The sequence below is a fragment of the Carassius auratus genome, chromosome 39 (assembly GCF_003368295.1).
Source record: "Carassius auratus strain Wakin chromosome 39, ASM336829v1, whole genome shotgun sequence".
Classification (NCBI taxonomy): Eukaryota; Metazoa; Chordata; class Actinopteri; order Cypriniformes; family Cyprinidae; genus Carassius; species Carassius auratus.
Window position 1 is genome coordinate 5,238,054 of NC_039281.1, and position 17,127 is coordinate 5,255,180.

The following is a 17,127-nucleotide window of genomic DNA, read 5'->3' on the forward strand; positions in this document are numbered from 1 at the left end:
TCTGTCTCAGTTTCTGAGTTTTCTTTTACCAAAATAAAGCAGAATGAACAAGCCATCTGCTGGTCTTGGGCTTCATATCTTCTCATGACTAAAAAAAGAAGGACAGAAAGATAGGGAGAAGGAGAGAGAGAGAGAGAGAGAATTTTTTTTCCAAAATGTTTTTCTCATGCTTTAAGTCCTTGATAATGAGACCTTAAAAGACAGACACAAATGGAAAAATTTGCTTTTTTCACCCCAATAACCGACCCTCTACATAAGAGTGATTCATGTACTGATACTAAAAGGTGTTTAAAGAGAGAGAGAGAAAAAAAATTATATATATATATATATATATATATATATATATATATATATATATATATATATATATATATGTATGTATATATATATGTATATATGTATGTATATATATATATATATATATATATATATATATATATATATATATATATATATATATATATATATGTATGTATATATATGTATATATATATATATATATATATATATATATATATATATATGTATATATATATATATATATATATATATATTTCTCTTTAAAAACACCTTTTAAACACAAAGAACCAGCAAAAAAAAAAAAAAAAAAAATGTAATACAATAATGTGAAAAAACTAAAACACTACTGCTAGCACTAATAATAATAATATTAATGTTTGTGTGAGAGGTAATGGGTTGGCCATGGGGTTGATCATACGACACACCACCTGGACTGCACCAGTGCCAAAACTCCCTTCAACAGGAAGTGAAAGCACTCTCGCCCTCACTGCTGCTTCCTGTCTTATGTGTAGGCATTGAGCCGTTCCTTGGAGCGTGTAGAGTGGATGTCATGCAGCTCCTGCTCCTCCTTGGACTTGCAGTCCTCGTATTTCTGCATTTTACACGCATCCTTCACATAGGCCCAGTTGGCAGACAGCACCATCAGGTAATGGATCTGAAGCAACACAGTATAATATTAAAAAGCAGCAACAGAGAGTCAACTAAATTATTCTATTATTATTCAACTATAATTTTTTCAGTACAAATGTATTATTATTATTATTTAACTAATTTCGAACAGGAAAGAAAGGTTAGCGAGTTGACAGCGGTCTGTGGTGATGACGCATGTTTGTCACTCTAATTTTAGCAGTGACACCAGCAGGAGGCAGCATTGTAAAGCAGCCAGAGTCCGCTCATAGGTGTGCTGGCAGCCTGCCTTGCTTAGGAGGAAATTCTACAGTCTACTTCAGATATACATGAAAAACTCATCGATGAAGGCAAAGGTTTTACATGTGTGAATGAAACATGTAATGGGTTATCTCACAAAAATACAATGTGTTGGGTAATAAGCAGCTACTGTCTTGATATTATCTCAATCACACACACACACACACACACACACACACACACACACACACACACACTTATATATATGTTAAGAGTTAATTATTGTCCTGCATGAGAGCATACACTATATGTTGTTCAGTGCATTATTAATCAAATCAGATTGACATTATGCATGCTGATTTTCTCATCATGACAAACGAAAAGCTTGGTTATTACCCATCCCAGAGAGTGTGAGGACAAATTGTGTTTAACAATCAGTTACATTTGCTCTTTGCACAGCAGGGGACAGAAAAGCTCTTTCAATAATGTGGTACATCATCCCAGGCTAACAAGCACATTCTCTTTTTCAGAAAATGGTTCCTCGTAAATGACTGAGTGTGTTTGCTTCAAGCTCTAGGGCCTTTCTTCTCCCAGTTTCCATGGCAACAAAATGGCATGCCCAGTGTCTCTCCGTGTATGTGAGAGAGAGAGAGAGAGAGATGGAGAGAGAGAGAGAGGGAAACCGAAAACAGACACAAAGATAAAAGGAGCTGAAGCAGGTGATGTCATTAATTCAGCTGGCATCATAATCATCACCCAAATAACATACCATTGGCAGTTTAAAAGAAGGAATTTCAAATTTGTTCACACCACAATTTGTCTAGTATCTTTGGTCAGCCTTTTCTTCTTTTAGTCATATATAATACGTTTTTCATTAAAAAATGAATTTTCCACTTTTTCCATAAACAAATGGTTCAAGACAAAGAACATCAGTCTCCTTTTAGCACTGCACCCATAAGTACAACGTCTTCTCCAAGTTGCATTGTATGAATTAATTATTGCATTATATTAATCAAAACTCACCATGGCAATGACTGCAGCTCCAGCCCCAGCCAACGCACACACAAACAAATGGAAAGTCATATCCAGCTTTCAGAAAACAAATATTGAGAGAGAAATTAGTCTTGGCTTGCTTTTCATTGTGGATATGACCTATACAATAATTAGCTGTAGTTGTTTACGTACCTCATTCGATTCGCACATTTTGTAGAACTTCTCTGATCCTGCACATACAGTCTTCTCCTCTCCAATGGGCACGACACCTAAAATAAATAGTTTTTGTGATTTCACAATCTGTGTTTTTAGGATATATGATGTCTGACACAGACTCTAAACATACCAAACTGGCGCGGGTCAAGACATAAACTCGCTCCCTCCAGAACGGTCATGTTTTGGCAAATGGTCCAGATGTTGAAATACATGAAGACAGGCAACGAAGTGAATGCTGTCACACCCAGCCAAGCCAACATGAAGATGTACGTCAACATGATGAACTGAAGAAAAAGATATCCAAATATCAATCAAGAAATAAAAGATAAAATCATTAAGAACAAATCCGATTTAAATAGGGAAAATTGTAAGCATTATAAATTGATATAAGTGTTATAAATTAATTACAGTAATTGCAACCACAGAATATATTTCATGTTTCACTTGGCACAAATGAGAGGGAAATAACTTGCAGAGTTCATTATGTAGTGTAATCTTTTATAGCCTGTAAACGGATGCAATATTTATGTGCGGCAGTTTCTCTTAGTGGCTTTGCTGTTGCCCTTTTCTAAATTACAATGCATGAAGCACTCCCAGTGAATTCTCACCCATGCACTGACACAGCGCCCACAGGTGGTGATCTTGAAGTCTCCATACAGGTCCTTGATGGCCCCACTGGTAAAGAAGCCTTCGACCATCAGAAGAATGCCATAGACGAAGAATGCAGAGGCAATGCCATAGATCACATACTTGATAATGTCAATGCTGTGGAAAATGGAGGTAATAAACATACACATTCCCGTTTGCTTAATGAAATAATTCCTTTGTAAAAGCCAACACACACCCATGATGCATAACAACAACGTTAAAAAAACACTTATTGCTTGTGGTGTAACAAAAATATATGTATTGTATATAAAATGTTTTTAATACATGTATATAATTGAAAATCTCAGCATAGTGAAAAATGTGTGGTTCGATATGTTGCTTACACTTACATTGTAAACACATCCAGACCATCTCCAGGTCCCTTGATCACCTCAAAGTAGTTCTGGAGGATGGTGACCGTCCCAGAAAGAGCTTCATGCCCACATCCACAGAAGAGCGCCACTCCAGCATACAGCAGGATGGTGGCAATCAGGGATGGATAAGGGATTCCTCCTAAACATTTCAGACAACACTCCGCACATCCTGAGAGGAGGATGAAAAAAAGAGGTCATGTGAAAAGCTCATTCAAAGAGGTCATGTGAAAAGCTCATTCATCTGAAAGCTATGGCTGGGAAAAACAAGATGCTTTTGAATCATAGGGTTCTTTAATATGTTTTGTGTGTCTTTATTTGAATCTATTGCTTTGGTTTTGTGTTTTAGATTTTTCTGCCTTTATGAAGTTTAACAGAGCAGTATTCTTGCACAGAAAGCAAAGCTAGTGTAAGTAGTCTTCGGTGCTCTTCTTAAAGCGTAGCCTCTGCCTGACAAGACTAACAAGTACCCAGGAAGTAAATCCTCAATCCACTCACTCTGAGGGTCCAGTTGATTCTGTCTCCAATCTCCAATGATGTGCAAAATTGTCCCTGTGGCAGACTATTTAAAATTCTCCCCTTGGCATCATATACTCTATCAGAGTGAATCATAACAGTATGAATCATGAATAACAAAATGAATGGTAGTATAAGAGGAAGGACTTTGACACTTAGTCATACTGATTGAGTTTTTTCCTAATGATTGCCTTCATGTCTTTCATTATAGGACTATTTTAACTTTAGATTTCATATCTCTGCAACAGATGAGACAAGTGCATTATGTAAAAAAAAAAAAAAAAAAAAAAAAAAAACTTGCAGGCATATAAGCAGTTTATTCAACTGTTTTGTTGTTGTTACATAGTTCTCACACTTACCAGTTCTGTAATGTTTAAATGTTATGGTACAGTGACAATATTTCAGAATTATGAGCTAAAATATATATATATATATATATATATATATATATATATATATATATATATATATATATATATATATATATATTACATATATTTAATATTTGTAAATATGATATTTCACATTATTTAATAATGAACATTATTTATAATTATAATAATTATTTATAAATCATTATTTAAATTCATATAAGGAATATTAAATCAATATACATTTTCAGCATAAAAAGATCATTCCTATGTTATACTTACAGTAGAACACATGAACACACAATAATTACTTTTTTTTTAATTACTAAATTTTACAGTAAATTTACATGTATTGTCTTTTTTTAACATTATAGCATTTATCACTTACAGTTAATTAATTTACTGTTTTTTACTGTAGCATTTTTATGCCATCGCTCTAAAATGCATTTCTGCATTGTGGGAAATTTGGCATATGTTCCCACTCAGTGTTTGTTTCCCAGTCCTTATAAAACAACAAAACAACTGCTGAAACTCGCATGATTTACACTGTGCAAGAGTTATGAGTATGGTTTGGTGGAGGCTCTGTTTCAGGCCTTTTTATGTGAATTATTGGATACTGCCAAACACCGCTATGATGATGCCGTAATGAACCTCAGACCTGGCTTTGGCAAGGGATCGACCTGTTGCTGTAGCAACTGCTGTAGATTGCAAGGAGTGAGAATACAGACTGATCTGATTCTTTGTACTGCTTTATAGATCTATAAGTTTTCTATGTCCAGCATAAGAAGAAAAAAAAAAAAGTTGTCTTAAAAATGTTGCATTTAAATTTGTTAAAAACACTGCAATTTTTTTTTATTATATTACTTTACTTATAATATATTTATATATTTTATTTCAAGTATAACTTAAATGTGTGTTTGTATAATTCTAAATAATAAATGTTCGTATTATTATAATTATACTCAGCTACATAAAAATATTAGCATTTACACAATAGTACTTGCCCTTTTGATCCTGTTATGAGATTATTTGCACTGTGGAAACCACTGCATGGCTCCTGGTTGGCTGAGAGAAATCATATGTACTGAATCCGCCACAAATTGCATTACATTACAATACAGCCTTGAATTAATCACTTAAGGGTGTTAGACCATGAAATGGCATTAGAAATCAATGCAGATTGCACACTTTGTTAAGGCACTGGATCTTATTTATGAAATAAATTCTCACAGGATAGCCTCTGTGGCAAGATTCACATGCAATGTTGCAATCTCTTATATAGTGCAGCCAAAACCAGAAATGGTTTAATGTACCAATGCATTAATGAAACCAAATATTACTCTCTGATACGGAATTTAACCATTAAATCAGTGCAAACATTCTTGAATAGAAATGGCTAATGTCTAGCTGAAAAGATACAGGATGTTTTTAGGGATAACATAAACTTCCTTTCTTTCTTTTTAACAATACCAGCTAAAACTCTGCATGTATTTTCTCAATATGTATATGCATTCAAAAAAAACAATAAATTTTTTATATATATATATTATATTTATATACCAGTCTGACGCATAATCAAATATACTAAACAATTAGATAAAAATTTTCCTGATTAACTTTAAGCATTAAGTTGTTACTGTTAACTAAAACTTGATGTAAAACTGTTTAAAATTGTTTTCATTAACTATATATATATATATATATATATATATATATATATATATATATATATATATATATATATATATATATATATATATATATATATATATATATATATATATATATATATGTATTTGACCCCTATCCCTAGGGTTGTGGGTTCGAAACTCGGGCTGGCAAACCACGATTTAGGTGCCCTTGAGCAAGGCACTGAACCCTCAACTGCTCCCCAGGTGCCGCAGCATAAATGGGTGCCCACTGTTCCAGGTGTGTTTTCATGGTGTGTGTGTGTTCACTGCTCTGTGTGTGTGTACTTTGGATGGGTTAAATGCAATGCAAAAATTCTGAGTATGGGTCACCATATTTGGCTGAATGTCAAATCACTTTCACTTTTCACTTTCATATCTATAAAACATTTCTAAATATTTCTTCACATAAATATTTGACACACATAACAAAATTATTACACCTTAAGCTAAAATTAAAATAAAATTAAACAAATTACAAACAAATAAAAGCTCACTCAGAATATTAATAAATAATAATATATAACAATAAAATAACAAATGGCATTTGGATATTGTTTTCAGATGTTAAACCAAACATTATGCACGTAAAAGACAGGCCTAACCCTAACAACATAAACAAATGCAATACCCTGGAGGGGCCTCTAATAATAAAGCAATCGCTGCCCCCACCCTCTCGCCCCTGCACCTCCCCCCATGTCCCTCAATCACTCCACCCAATGCCCATCTGTCAGTCTGACAGACACGGTGCAACTCCCGCCTCGACTCGCCCCACCCCCAACCTCCAATCAATCCCTGGGACTGCGGGGTCACTGCGAACCAGTGGTCACCCTGATATCCACACATGTTCGGTGAGGAAACGTTCTCACAGGACTCTGACAAAGACTTTGCAACAAAACGCTAATCCGCACCACAGAAGGGAGAGAGAGAAAGGGAGAGTGAAGGGAGAAGATGTTGCGACAGATGAATGAAAAAGACAGTGGGAGTCAGAGAGACAGTCAGATGGAGAGGAAAACAGATAAAAGTGCTGGTTAATATGTAGTGAAATTATTATTATTATTTTACCTTTTAAAGACCCACTGTTAAACCCTCTCCATTCATAACCAGCTCACTCATGCCCTCTTTGGCCTTTGTTTTAATAGGATTTTAATAATTTGTAATTTGATAAAGTGATTAGCATTACATTACCCTGAATGCCATTTTTTCTGTAAAAAAAAAGAAGAAAGAATTCAAATTCAATTGAACACCATCACATGAAGCGGCTACATGAGGGGCGCTGTGTCACTATCTCCGGCCCCTCCCTGAAAGCGCACGGGTTTTCATCACCGCACGTCTGTGTGACGAATCTGCACGTTTCATCAACCAGCTGGGTTGCTGCGGTGATGGAGGTGCAGGCCCTGAGAATGGGCCGGGCCTGTGCGTGCACCATGACCCACTTACAGCGCTGTGTGTCTACACATTCAGCAGCAAACGGACTGAATGGGAGACACATTTACAAGGATTACAGGGAGGAAAAGAGTCCAGCACCCACGCAGCATGAATGGCAAAGACTACATGACTTCACCCAACCCTGCTGCTTATGCTGGGGCTGCTAGAAGATTCTAACACATCCCACAATCATCTGTAAAAGAACCCATTTAGACTCCTTAGTATTTTGTTTGTTTTTATCTGGATTTGAAATACACTGCATATGGCATTCTTGTAAATCTCTCTACACCATGGACATTTTGGACAAATATTTCCCCATGGAAGTTATTAAGGAGTTGTTTTTAGCAGTATTTTGAATCATATTACACTGTGATGTGTTTAAGGGTTAAACGAAATGTCTTTAAACTACCTTAAGAATCTGTTTCTTGTTCGACTGTCTGTTCGTATTGTCATTTGGCGTGTCAGAAACACTAGGGTGAACAAAACTGCACAGAATTCACTTTCTATGAATAGCCGTGATTCAGTTTAGAAGACAATTAGTGAAACTTCAGTGTCCCTCAGAGGTTTGACTAGAGTGTGGGAACAATAGGAGTGTCCAGATTACAGGGTTGCCTCTGCATCACATAAGGTTGGGTAAATAAAAAAAAAAAAAAAAACAGGAAGGATGTGGGATTGCAAGATAACTTGCATCCCACAGAGGAATATAATTCAATCACGCTTTCATTTGCTTTACAGATCCATCACACAGCTTAGAGAAAAAGAGGAGTACATTTGCACCAAAGGATCAAAACTGATGGGAATATTCAAACAAGTGCTTCTAATCCTAGTGTAATGCATCGAGCAATCACAGTTTGCATTGGATTTGAATAACGAAATGGGTTTGTTACATATACTGGGCAGCTAAAAGTAGTATGAGAGGCATAACACCATGCAATGGTGGGCACAAAAATCTCTTATAAATGAGTTTGTTTACATGCACAGCAAAACTAAATATAGCTATTAAATAACTATTAAATATAACTATTAAAAATCAGCTCAATACATTTTACATAGCAGAAAACGTTAACATAAGATTTTAAAATTGCTGAGTTTCTGACATCAGAACGTAAACAGACGGAAGACACAAGCACATTGAATTGGCAAGCAAAACAGCAGTGAAGTAATTGGCAAAAATCTTTGAGCTAATCCGTGTATCAACAATGTAGTTTTTAAAGCATGTCGATTGTTACACACATGTAAATGCCCTCACACTTTTTATATAAGCACACGATGCCGGAAATAAACTTTATGAACATCTCAAAATCTTTTCAGTGGATGATGTTACACAGTCAGTAGGGATTGATATGAGCTCATCTAACAGACTGAACTTTGTCAACAGTGGCACTGACAGAAATTTGCAGGAAAAGCCATAAATAAAAGATGGGGAGTGGGATGGAATCTGTGTGTGTTAACAGCCTAATGTCTTCTAATCCAATAATCATGAGAGGTAATGAAATGTCCATTCTCCCATCAGGCCGCTTAGTTCCCCACTCCATCATAGTGCGGTAGGGTCAGCACAACAGTCAATATGTGAATACTACAGCTGGTTATGGTTTTCTTAAGAAAATTCCGCTGCAGTCATTGACTCGTTAGTAAGCATCGTGTGTTAGGTCTAATGGCACTGAATTAGGGAATTACGCATTATATGCATTGCGAAGTATTCCTGTAGCTAAAGTTCTGCCAAATGCAAAAATTTAAATATGTTAGTCACCTCAAATGTTTTACAATAAACATTTTCATTAAGTCTTGCTTTTTGGGATTCTTCCGGACCAATTTGGAAATCTCACTCAGTACATATATATATATAGAGAGAGAGAGAGACATACATCTTATCTTGGATTTGCATTCTTATCAACAAGTTATTTAGGTACACTTTATGGACAATAAGCATTTCCTATATAAACAACACAATCAAAACATAGATTCATATGCAAAACAACTTAAAAATACAGACAAATGAATAACAGGAAAGTAAATGAATAACAGGCTTTCTGCATTTCTATAATGTATTCCTGTAGCTAAATGTGAAGCATTCGTATTGTTTTTTTTTTTTTTTTAATTTTATGCATGTATAGGTATTTATATATAGTATATTAACAGTATAGTCAAAACCTGTCAGTAGGTTAGTGGTTTATATGTTTATACAGACATGCAGTCTACCAATTACATCAGCGCGACAGCAGTAGAAACGCCCACAAGCGTCTTCTAGCGACACACAGCAAAAAAGTCGCTGGCAGTGTAAACGGGCTTGAGTCGTATTCTGCTGAAGTTAAACTTGAAGGAAATTGCTGTAAGTGACGCCCTGGCCATATTATGCAGTGTAAGCGGTGTTTGCCTAGAGAGACCAAAAAGCAGCTTATAACCTTCTTATAACCTACTTGCATCATTGCATTGGTGGTTAAAATTAAGGTTTGACATTTTAGGAAAAGATTTTGCACAAATTAGGCAAAATAGTAGCATGTGTGATATATATTGTATGAAATAATACCATAATTGTTGTTTTAACGATTTGCAATTTGACATTATTGGTATTTAGTCAAAAGCCAAACAAAACACTCATATAAAGTGCTGTGAGGTGTAGATTAGACTAGTGTGTGGATTTAGAGTGTGTTCTTGAATCACTGTGTGCATTTAAAATGCATTTAGAAAGATCACAAAATTGAAGATATAGGGGCAGAAAATTGATAAATTCACATAATTTCACATAATAAGTTTTTTCCTCCAAATTTTTTTCTTTTTTACAACACTTCAATAAACAACAAGTTAATTAAGAGCCTTGCTTTGAAACACCATATTGCCTGTTTTTGCTCTATTTCGACAAGAAAAAATAATTCCAAGCACAGCCATCTGCGTAAATGACGGTGTTTTGTTCTTGAATAAATCCAACGTTTAAATGATTTGGTTCAATTGCAATGGCTCACTTATTAACAGTGACTGTGACTTGCTGACACCTACAGTACAGTACATTTAAATTATCTTTTGATTTATTTATTTATTTTCATATAATTTTAAATTAGTATTTACCATTTTAAGTCTAATATATCAAAACATTATTTCTGCATTTTCATGTCTGCAACTTTCATGTCCTACATTAAACAGGGTGTAAATACATCTAAATGCCACTTCAGTTGAAGGTTCTGTGCTTCCTCTGCATTTAAAATATACATTTTGTTGATACTGTGTGGGGCGGGGCCGAGAGGCGTGGGAATGAGGAGTGAGGCCAGGTGTAGTGATTGGAGATGAGCTATACCTGCGCCCCACCGCCGGTATCGAGTCCCACGTAGGAGATGGAAGGATATAAAACTGGAGCGACTATAGTGAAGGACGAGAGAGGAAACATTATTTTATGTTTTGCTTTTTATTTATGCGCACCAGTCGTCCGTGAGGGGCTGGTGCGCTGTTTTGTGTTTATTTTGAATATTAAAATGTTATTTGATTGTGCGCCGGTTCCCGCCTCCTTCTTCCGGATGAATAGGAAGTTTTTATCATTACATACTGATTTTTTAATTTGCCTGGTAACAGCTCAAATGTCTTATTATTCCATATAACCGATTCCTTTAATTAAAAAACAACTAGTTTGAGATTTATAGGCCTATTTCAGGGGTGTCCTGGAGGGCCGAAGCCCTGCAAAGTTCTGTTCTATCCCTGCTCCAACACACATACCATGTCGTTTTCAAATAAGCCTAAATAAATAGATTAGCTGGATCAGATGTGTTCAATTAGGGTTATATCTAAACTATGCAGGACTGTGGCCCTCCAGGAACTGAGTTTGACACCCTTGGCCAATCTCATTTTTGTAAAATTTCATTAATGTAATGATACTTTAGTAGAATATTTTCATACTCTTCCACCTCTGGCTTAATATCACACAAGCACACTGACAGTTCAAGCACAGCAGACCTGACATGGCTGCTATCATCACAATGCTTTAGAAGGGAGAAGGGGAAATCACTGAAATATAAAGAGCCCTCATAGATGTAGCGAGAAGAGGAGGATGAGAGAGTTCCGAAAGCTATTATTTTGAGTATTTGTATTCTCTTTCTTTCGGCTCCTCACCATGCAGTCATGTCCAAATATTTTCTCTATAGTCCACCAAAGAAGAAAAAAGACACACAGTGATTTCCACCCTGAGCTTGAAACCTCAGCCCCTGCAAATGGTGGTATTATAAATAGCAAACTCCCTCTCACACAAAGAAACAAATGCTCCTGCACACAAATGAAAGAACAAGCCAAGAAAATGAAAGAAACGGAAACAATGGCTAAATTAGGATTTAGGATGAATATTTAAATATCCAGCGCATGCAGAAGATGGTTCTCCCATCTGTCTCAGCCTCCCTCAGACAGACTGACAGAAATGCGCGGCAAACAAAGACAGACCCATCAGATTGTACACACACAAACACACACACACACACACACACGTGTGCTCACACGGGACCCATCCCCTGCACACACCCCTCTACAATCATTATCCTATCGAAAATCTGACAATTGTTTTTTTTGTTTTTTTTTCAGAATGTAAGCATAATATTTGCTAAGCCAAGTTAATTGCATGTATTCAAGAACTAAAAATTAATGCGCTGCAACACAGTTTCCGCATGAAATACATCAATGGGAATTCATAAACTGGATTTGAAAATTTGGCAGAATATGCTGCTTCTTCAATGAAAAAAAAAAAAAAACCTATATTCTGACAGTTTTCATAACCTCATTTTATAATCCACAAGATCAGACATAATGAAAATCAGTGAGGGATTAGGCACAAAGGTAAACAACACACTCGTAAAGATGGATGAGAAAAAAATGGAGAAAGAAGCATTCCATTACCCTTCTGGGTCTGTCCCTCATCCATGTCCTCTTCCATACTGCCTTGTCCTCTGATTTCGGGGGTCTCTACAGTGGTGACCAGAGTTGCGGCTGTGGGTTTAAAGTCCTCTGCTTAAACGCCTTCCTTTGCTTGCTTACCACAACAGAGGCTGAGGCTGGCTTTCAATGCACAAGTCTCTCTCTCCCCCTCTCTCTCCCTCTCTCAGACTCTCACTCCCTCCTCCCACTCCTCACTCTCTCGCTCCTGCTACTACCCTGTTCCTCACAGAGGAGAGCGGCTGTCAGGACCAATTTTTTTCAGTTGACTTCTCTTGTGTGAGGAGGTTGAGTGTGGCATCTCAGCACGGGCTCGTGCAAACCAGTGAGTGTTAAGACATTCAGACCTCTATATACTTCTATATATGTGTTTATACGAGGTAACACAAGCTCAAGTGTGGAATACAAAAACAACAAATCCACAACCACCCAAAACATGGAGCAGCACACTGGGTGAACCGAGAGAGGTGGGGTTTCAGTGGAGTCAAGCACTAAGCCAGTAAAAGCCTCCACAGTGCACCCCTTCTCTAAAAAAATGGTTAATGCTGGTTACATCTCTGCTGCATTGAACTCGAGATAAAAACAAGAAAAAAAATCAACAATTTACATTCTGTCTGGTAATAACCTCATACAAATTGTAGATATGCTGAGGCTACTTTTTAAGGGGACAGAACCCCAGTGATATTAGCAAGCTTATTAAAGATATGAGCAAAGTCTTTTTTCATACCATGAATACATAAATGTATCTTTTTTGACATTTTGTGTACATACATACTCAGGTTCCTTTGGTACAACATTGCTAAAGCTCACTTTAGCATTTCTCGTGTTATAGGAAGAGAAACAGCTTTGCGATCAGTGGAGCTATCGCTGGTCACAGCTCATTCTAGGTTGGTCAGTGACAAATAAAGTACTTTGTATGCATTCTACGCAATTATTGTAATTTACATATCAGCATTGGATGTATGTTTCATTGCATAATGTGAAAGGTATCTCTCCTACAGAATTATTGCTAACGTTTTCAGAAACACACATACTATACTTGTAATAATAAGTCGTAGGGGTTGAAATATAATGATGACATCATCCTGAGTAGGTTTTTAAAGCTTTGCTGCTTCATGCGCAACATGGATGAAATATGAATGTATGTGATGAATATAACATCATATGGTGTGCTCATCTGATTCTTTATGTGTGTGTGTGTGTGTGTGTGTGTGTGCTGAAATATATTCACTGTCTATCATTCCAGTGAGTGACAAAAACATAAAAGGCATAAAAAGGCAGTTTATTTATAGTCTATATATATGGCAGAATAAGTCCAACATTTTAAATGGAAAAGCCAATCGCTAATTGGTAAAGTAATCCTGTCACTGCAGCTGCTGTTAGAAGCTCAGGTTAATATAGAAACAGTTAGTGTGTTGAGACACAAACTAGGAATGGCTGGTTCAGCCTGAAGTAAAGCTTTAAAATCTGAAGTTTGACTTTAAAATCGACATGAATTCAGCAGTGTTGACTTTGTTATTGCACCTTGAGGCAAACAATTAATTCTAGTTAATGCACATAAAAGAAAAATGTTTGTCTTTGTAATCTTTAATCAAAATCCGAACATTCACTTTCTTTCTGGAATAGCTTCTGAGATGATATCAGTTTGGCGGCTTGGGTAGAGATTTCTTAACCTTCCCTCCAACTGTTAGCTTGCTGTGAGTGAGAGATTGAGAGGAGAAGAGATAAAATAAAACACTGCCCTCTATTTAATATCCCATTTCAGTTGGTCAAAAATTTGTCACAATATTGAAGTAAAGTAGGCAGAAACTTCTGGTTTACACATACTTTATATATGGTATTTATATGTGAGTGAGGTAAGCCTTTTTTGACATTTCATTATTTCCTAAATCAAGCAGATTGGTCTTGGATGGCCAAAATAGCTGCCCGTAGGCATTGCAAATATGGCCACTCAAGTGAACAGACTTTCCTTGAAAGGGAAATTGGCGCGGGTGATTGGCTGTCTCTGAACATGTCTGCCAATTGTTTATATGATTAAATAATGTTAATAAACATTTTAACTCAAAATTAAGAAAACAGTTGTCTTAATTTCTATACAAGTATGTTTGACTACAATGAGTATGCATATCTAATTGCCTGCTTATAAAGCTCCATCATGTAATCATAATTGTACAAAATATTGATCACTAGATAATGTATTTAAACAGCTTATTTAAAGGGGGCATGAACTGAGAAACCAAATTAATTTGATTGTGTATTCTTTGCAAACATACTTTAACAAAAAGATACGGATAAACTGACAGTAATGCCACAACTTGTAAGTAATCATGTTAATTCTAATCATATACAGTCAGAGTTCTTTATGGCAAAATTATTTTTGCTGTTTACGAGTCAGTGAATCAAACCAGTGACTAAACAGTCAACTATTCCTCTTAGCAGCATGGAAATCATCTGTTATTAAATTGTGATCAAATTATGCACAGAAAGCACTCCTGTTATAATTGCTGGAACTGTCAATTACTTCAAGTTAAAGTATTCACGAGAGCGCAGAAATCGAGTTGCAGTGCATTGTAGACTTGATCTACAATGCTATAATCAACACTTTCAAGATTTGTTTATGTTGTAAGCTATGAAGATACAAATGTTGTAAAAGTTTTTTAGAAAGTTTAAGTTCAACAAACAATAAATAGCAGTGGGCATCCACACTGAAATTTTGAGAGATGACAAATCAGAGGACTAAAAAGAAAATCTAATATATAAATTCTAATAAAGCAATGCCAGGCAATCATTATGGATATTTACCTGCAATATGGATATATTTATCAAGTTTTTACTGACCCCATTACTTCAAAACTACTGGCTTATGATCTGCTGACACTTTGAAAGATGCATCAACATGTCCTGGATAAAATGCTGACAGATTTACTTTCGACCAGCAATTTTAAGTTCTAAAATTATTGTGAAGGCCAAACTGCTTTCTTATTTAGAATCCGAGAATAGCATCTAGTTGCTACTGAAAGTGTGTTAGGGGCCACTCACACAGGACACACTTTATTTTACAGTCTCGTTGTTACACATCAAGTAAAAATACATGAAACTATATACCTTACAGTAAGTACATGTTGCTAATTAATATTACTTAGTACTTAAATGTATAATTACACTGTAACAAGACAGCTTAAAGTGTGACCAAACATTCAGAATTGGCTGTCTGAAAAATGTAAATATATTTTTTCTCAGTGTCAAATTATACTATCTATCTATCTATCTATCTATCTATCTATCTATCTATCTATCTATCTATCTATCTATCTATCTATCTATCTATCTATCTATCTATACAACTATATAATATATATATATATATTGTATTAATATGATTTATTACATGAAAATATCAAAAAGTTATTTAATATACAAAACTAAATATTTTCATAAATAACTAAATAATATAGTAATAGTAACTAAATTATGTAACAGTAATAACAACATACACATTCGATAACCTTATACATAAATTATACATAATTAATAATAATGTTATAGATATAACTGAATAATAGCAAATTAAATATAGTTATGTTTACTTCGTTACATGAAATAGCTGATTAAATGTATTTACATTTACAGTACACTATTATTTCTAAAGAATATATTATATAACTTGTAAGTCAATAATAAACATTTGCTGTCAATTAATTCTAACATTAATTTTGTATAAATTATTCAAAATTAATGTCAGAATTAACTGACAGCAAATGTGTTTATAATTGATTTAAAAGTTGTAAATAAATATTATTTAGATACTTCATTATTTAATAATGTGATTCAATCATAGCGAATTATATTAATGTCATTTGCATATACAGAAGGAAAATGATCTCCAATGTGATTGCCACATGTCATGGAGTCTGTGCAGGCACAAACACAGCCACACCCCGGTCCCTGATGATGCTGCTTTTCTGGGAAGGTGGTGGGAGAGAGACGTTGGCTCTTGCTGCCAAGTGTGTGTGTGTTGTTCGTATGTGCATGTGTTAATGTGTGATGCACAGGCAATGAGTATGGGGTGGGTTTTGGAGAGGAAATCCAAAGTTAATGAGCGATACTTTAACACCCAATCCCCCTTCTGGCTAATCATGTTTCTGTCTGGATTAAATAAATGAATCAGAACACCCCTCCTCTATCTCTTAAATACATACATCCTCACTATTTTACGCTGTAGGCCCAGATGACAAAAAAACACACAACAGATGGCTTAGCAGCCTCTACAAGGGCATCTAGCCGTCTACATGCAGTTAGTTGGCAATGGAAAGCATTGCACAAAATGTGTGCCAGTGTGCATGTATTCTGAATTGCTTGCAGTGAGTGCTACCATCGCTCACTCGATTGTAGCTCTAGATGACTTGTTACCATGGAAACACACTTTAGATGTCGCCTGTCCAGGAGGCAACGCATGCACACATACCGTACATGTATACACTGAGCACACGATGTGCACAGAGCATGAAACATCCTGTTTTATAACAAGCTAACACAAAATAACTCTTGACAGGGTTATCTTTCTTGTCAGGGTCTTTTGTCACCCTGAAGTGGTTTATTGTATGATAACGACTGGATTACTGTAATTTTTGAACAGCAACTTACCAAATAAAACAATTCATGGACATGGATTTATATACACAAATTTAAGATTATTACATTATCTTACTTGTAGATAAGCCTAAAGCCTTTGCTAAAGAAATATAATCCATTAAAATATAGAATGAAATATCAGCCCAACAAGAAAAACACTGCAAGCAACAGTGTTAAGAATCCGAAATCCAAACT

At 35.5% G+C, this 17,127-nt stretch overlaps 1 protein-coding gene across 1 annotated transcript; it reads right to left on the reverse strand.

The window, feature by feature from the left end:
• Nucleotides 1–536: 536 nt before the first annotated feature.
• On the reverse strand, nt 537–12,690 carry LOC113057775 (neuronal membrane glycoprotein M6-a-like). The gene is made up of 7 exons (XM_026225287.1): nt 12,265–12,690; nt 3,375–3,567; nt 2,985–3,141; nt 2,507–2,660; nt 2,353–2,429; nt 2,191–2,256; nt 537–955 (listed from the first exon to the last, which is right to left on the reverse strand). The coding sequence occupies exons 1-7, from the start codon at nt 12,299–12,301 to the stop codon at nt 803–805; spliced, it is 837 nt and encodes a 278-aa protein (XP_026081072.1). The 5' UTR covers nt 12,302–12,690; the 3' UTR covers nt 537–802.
• Between the last annotated feature and the right edge of the window lie 4,437 nt (nt 12,691–17,127).

What these genes read in the sequence shown, in the direction of transcription:
- LOC113057775 (XM_026225287.1), bottom strand. Translation starts at nt 12,301, where the DNA reads ATGGAAGAGGACATGGATGAGGGACAGACCCAGAAGG. An exon ending in GGCGCTGTGTCAGTGCATGG is followed by an intron (nt 2,661 to 2,984) that starts GTGAGAATTCAC and finishes CTTTTTCTTCAG; the next exon opens with TTCATCATGTTGACGTACAT. An exon ending in TCTTGACCCGCGCCAGTTTG is followed by an intron (nt 2,430 to 2,506) that starts GTATGTTTAGAG and finishes TATTTATTTTAG; the next exon opens with GTGTCGTGCCCATTGGAGAG.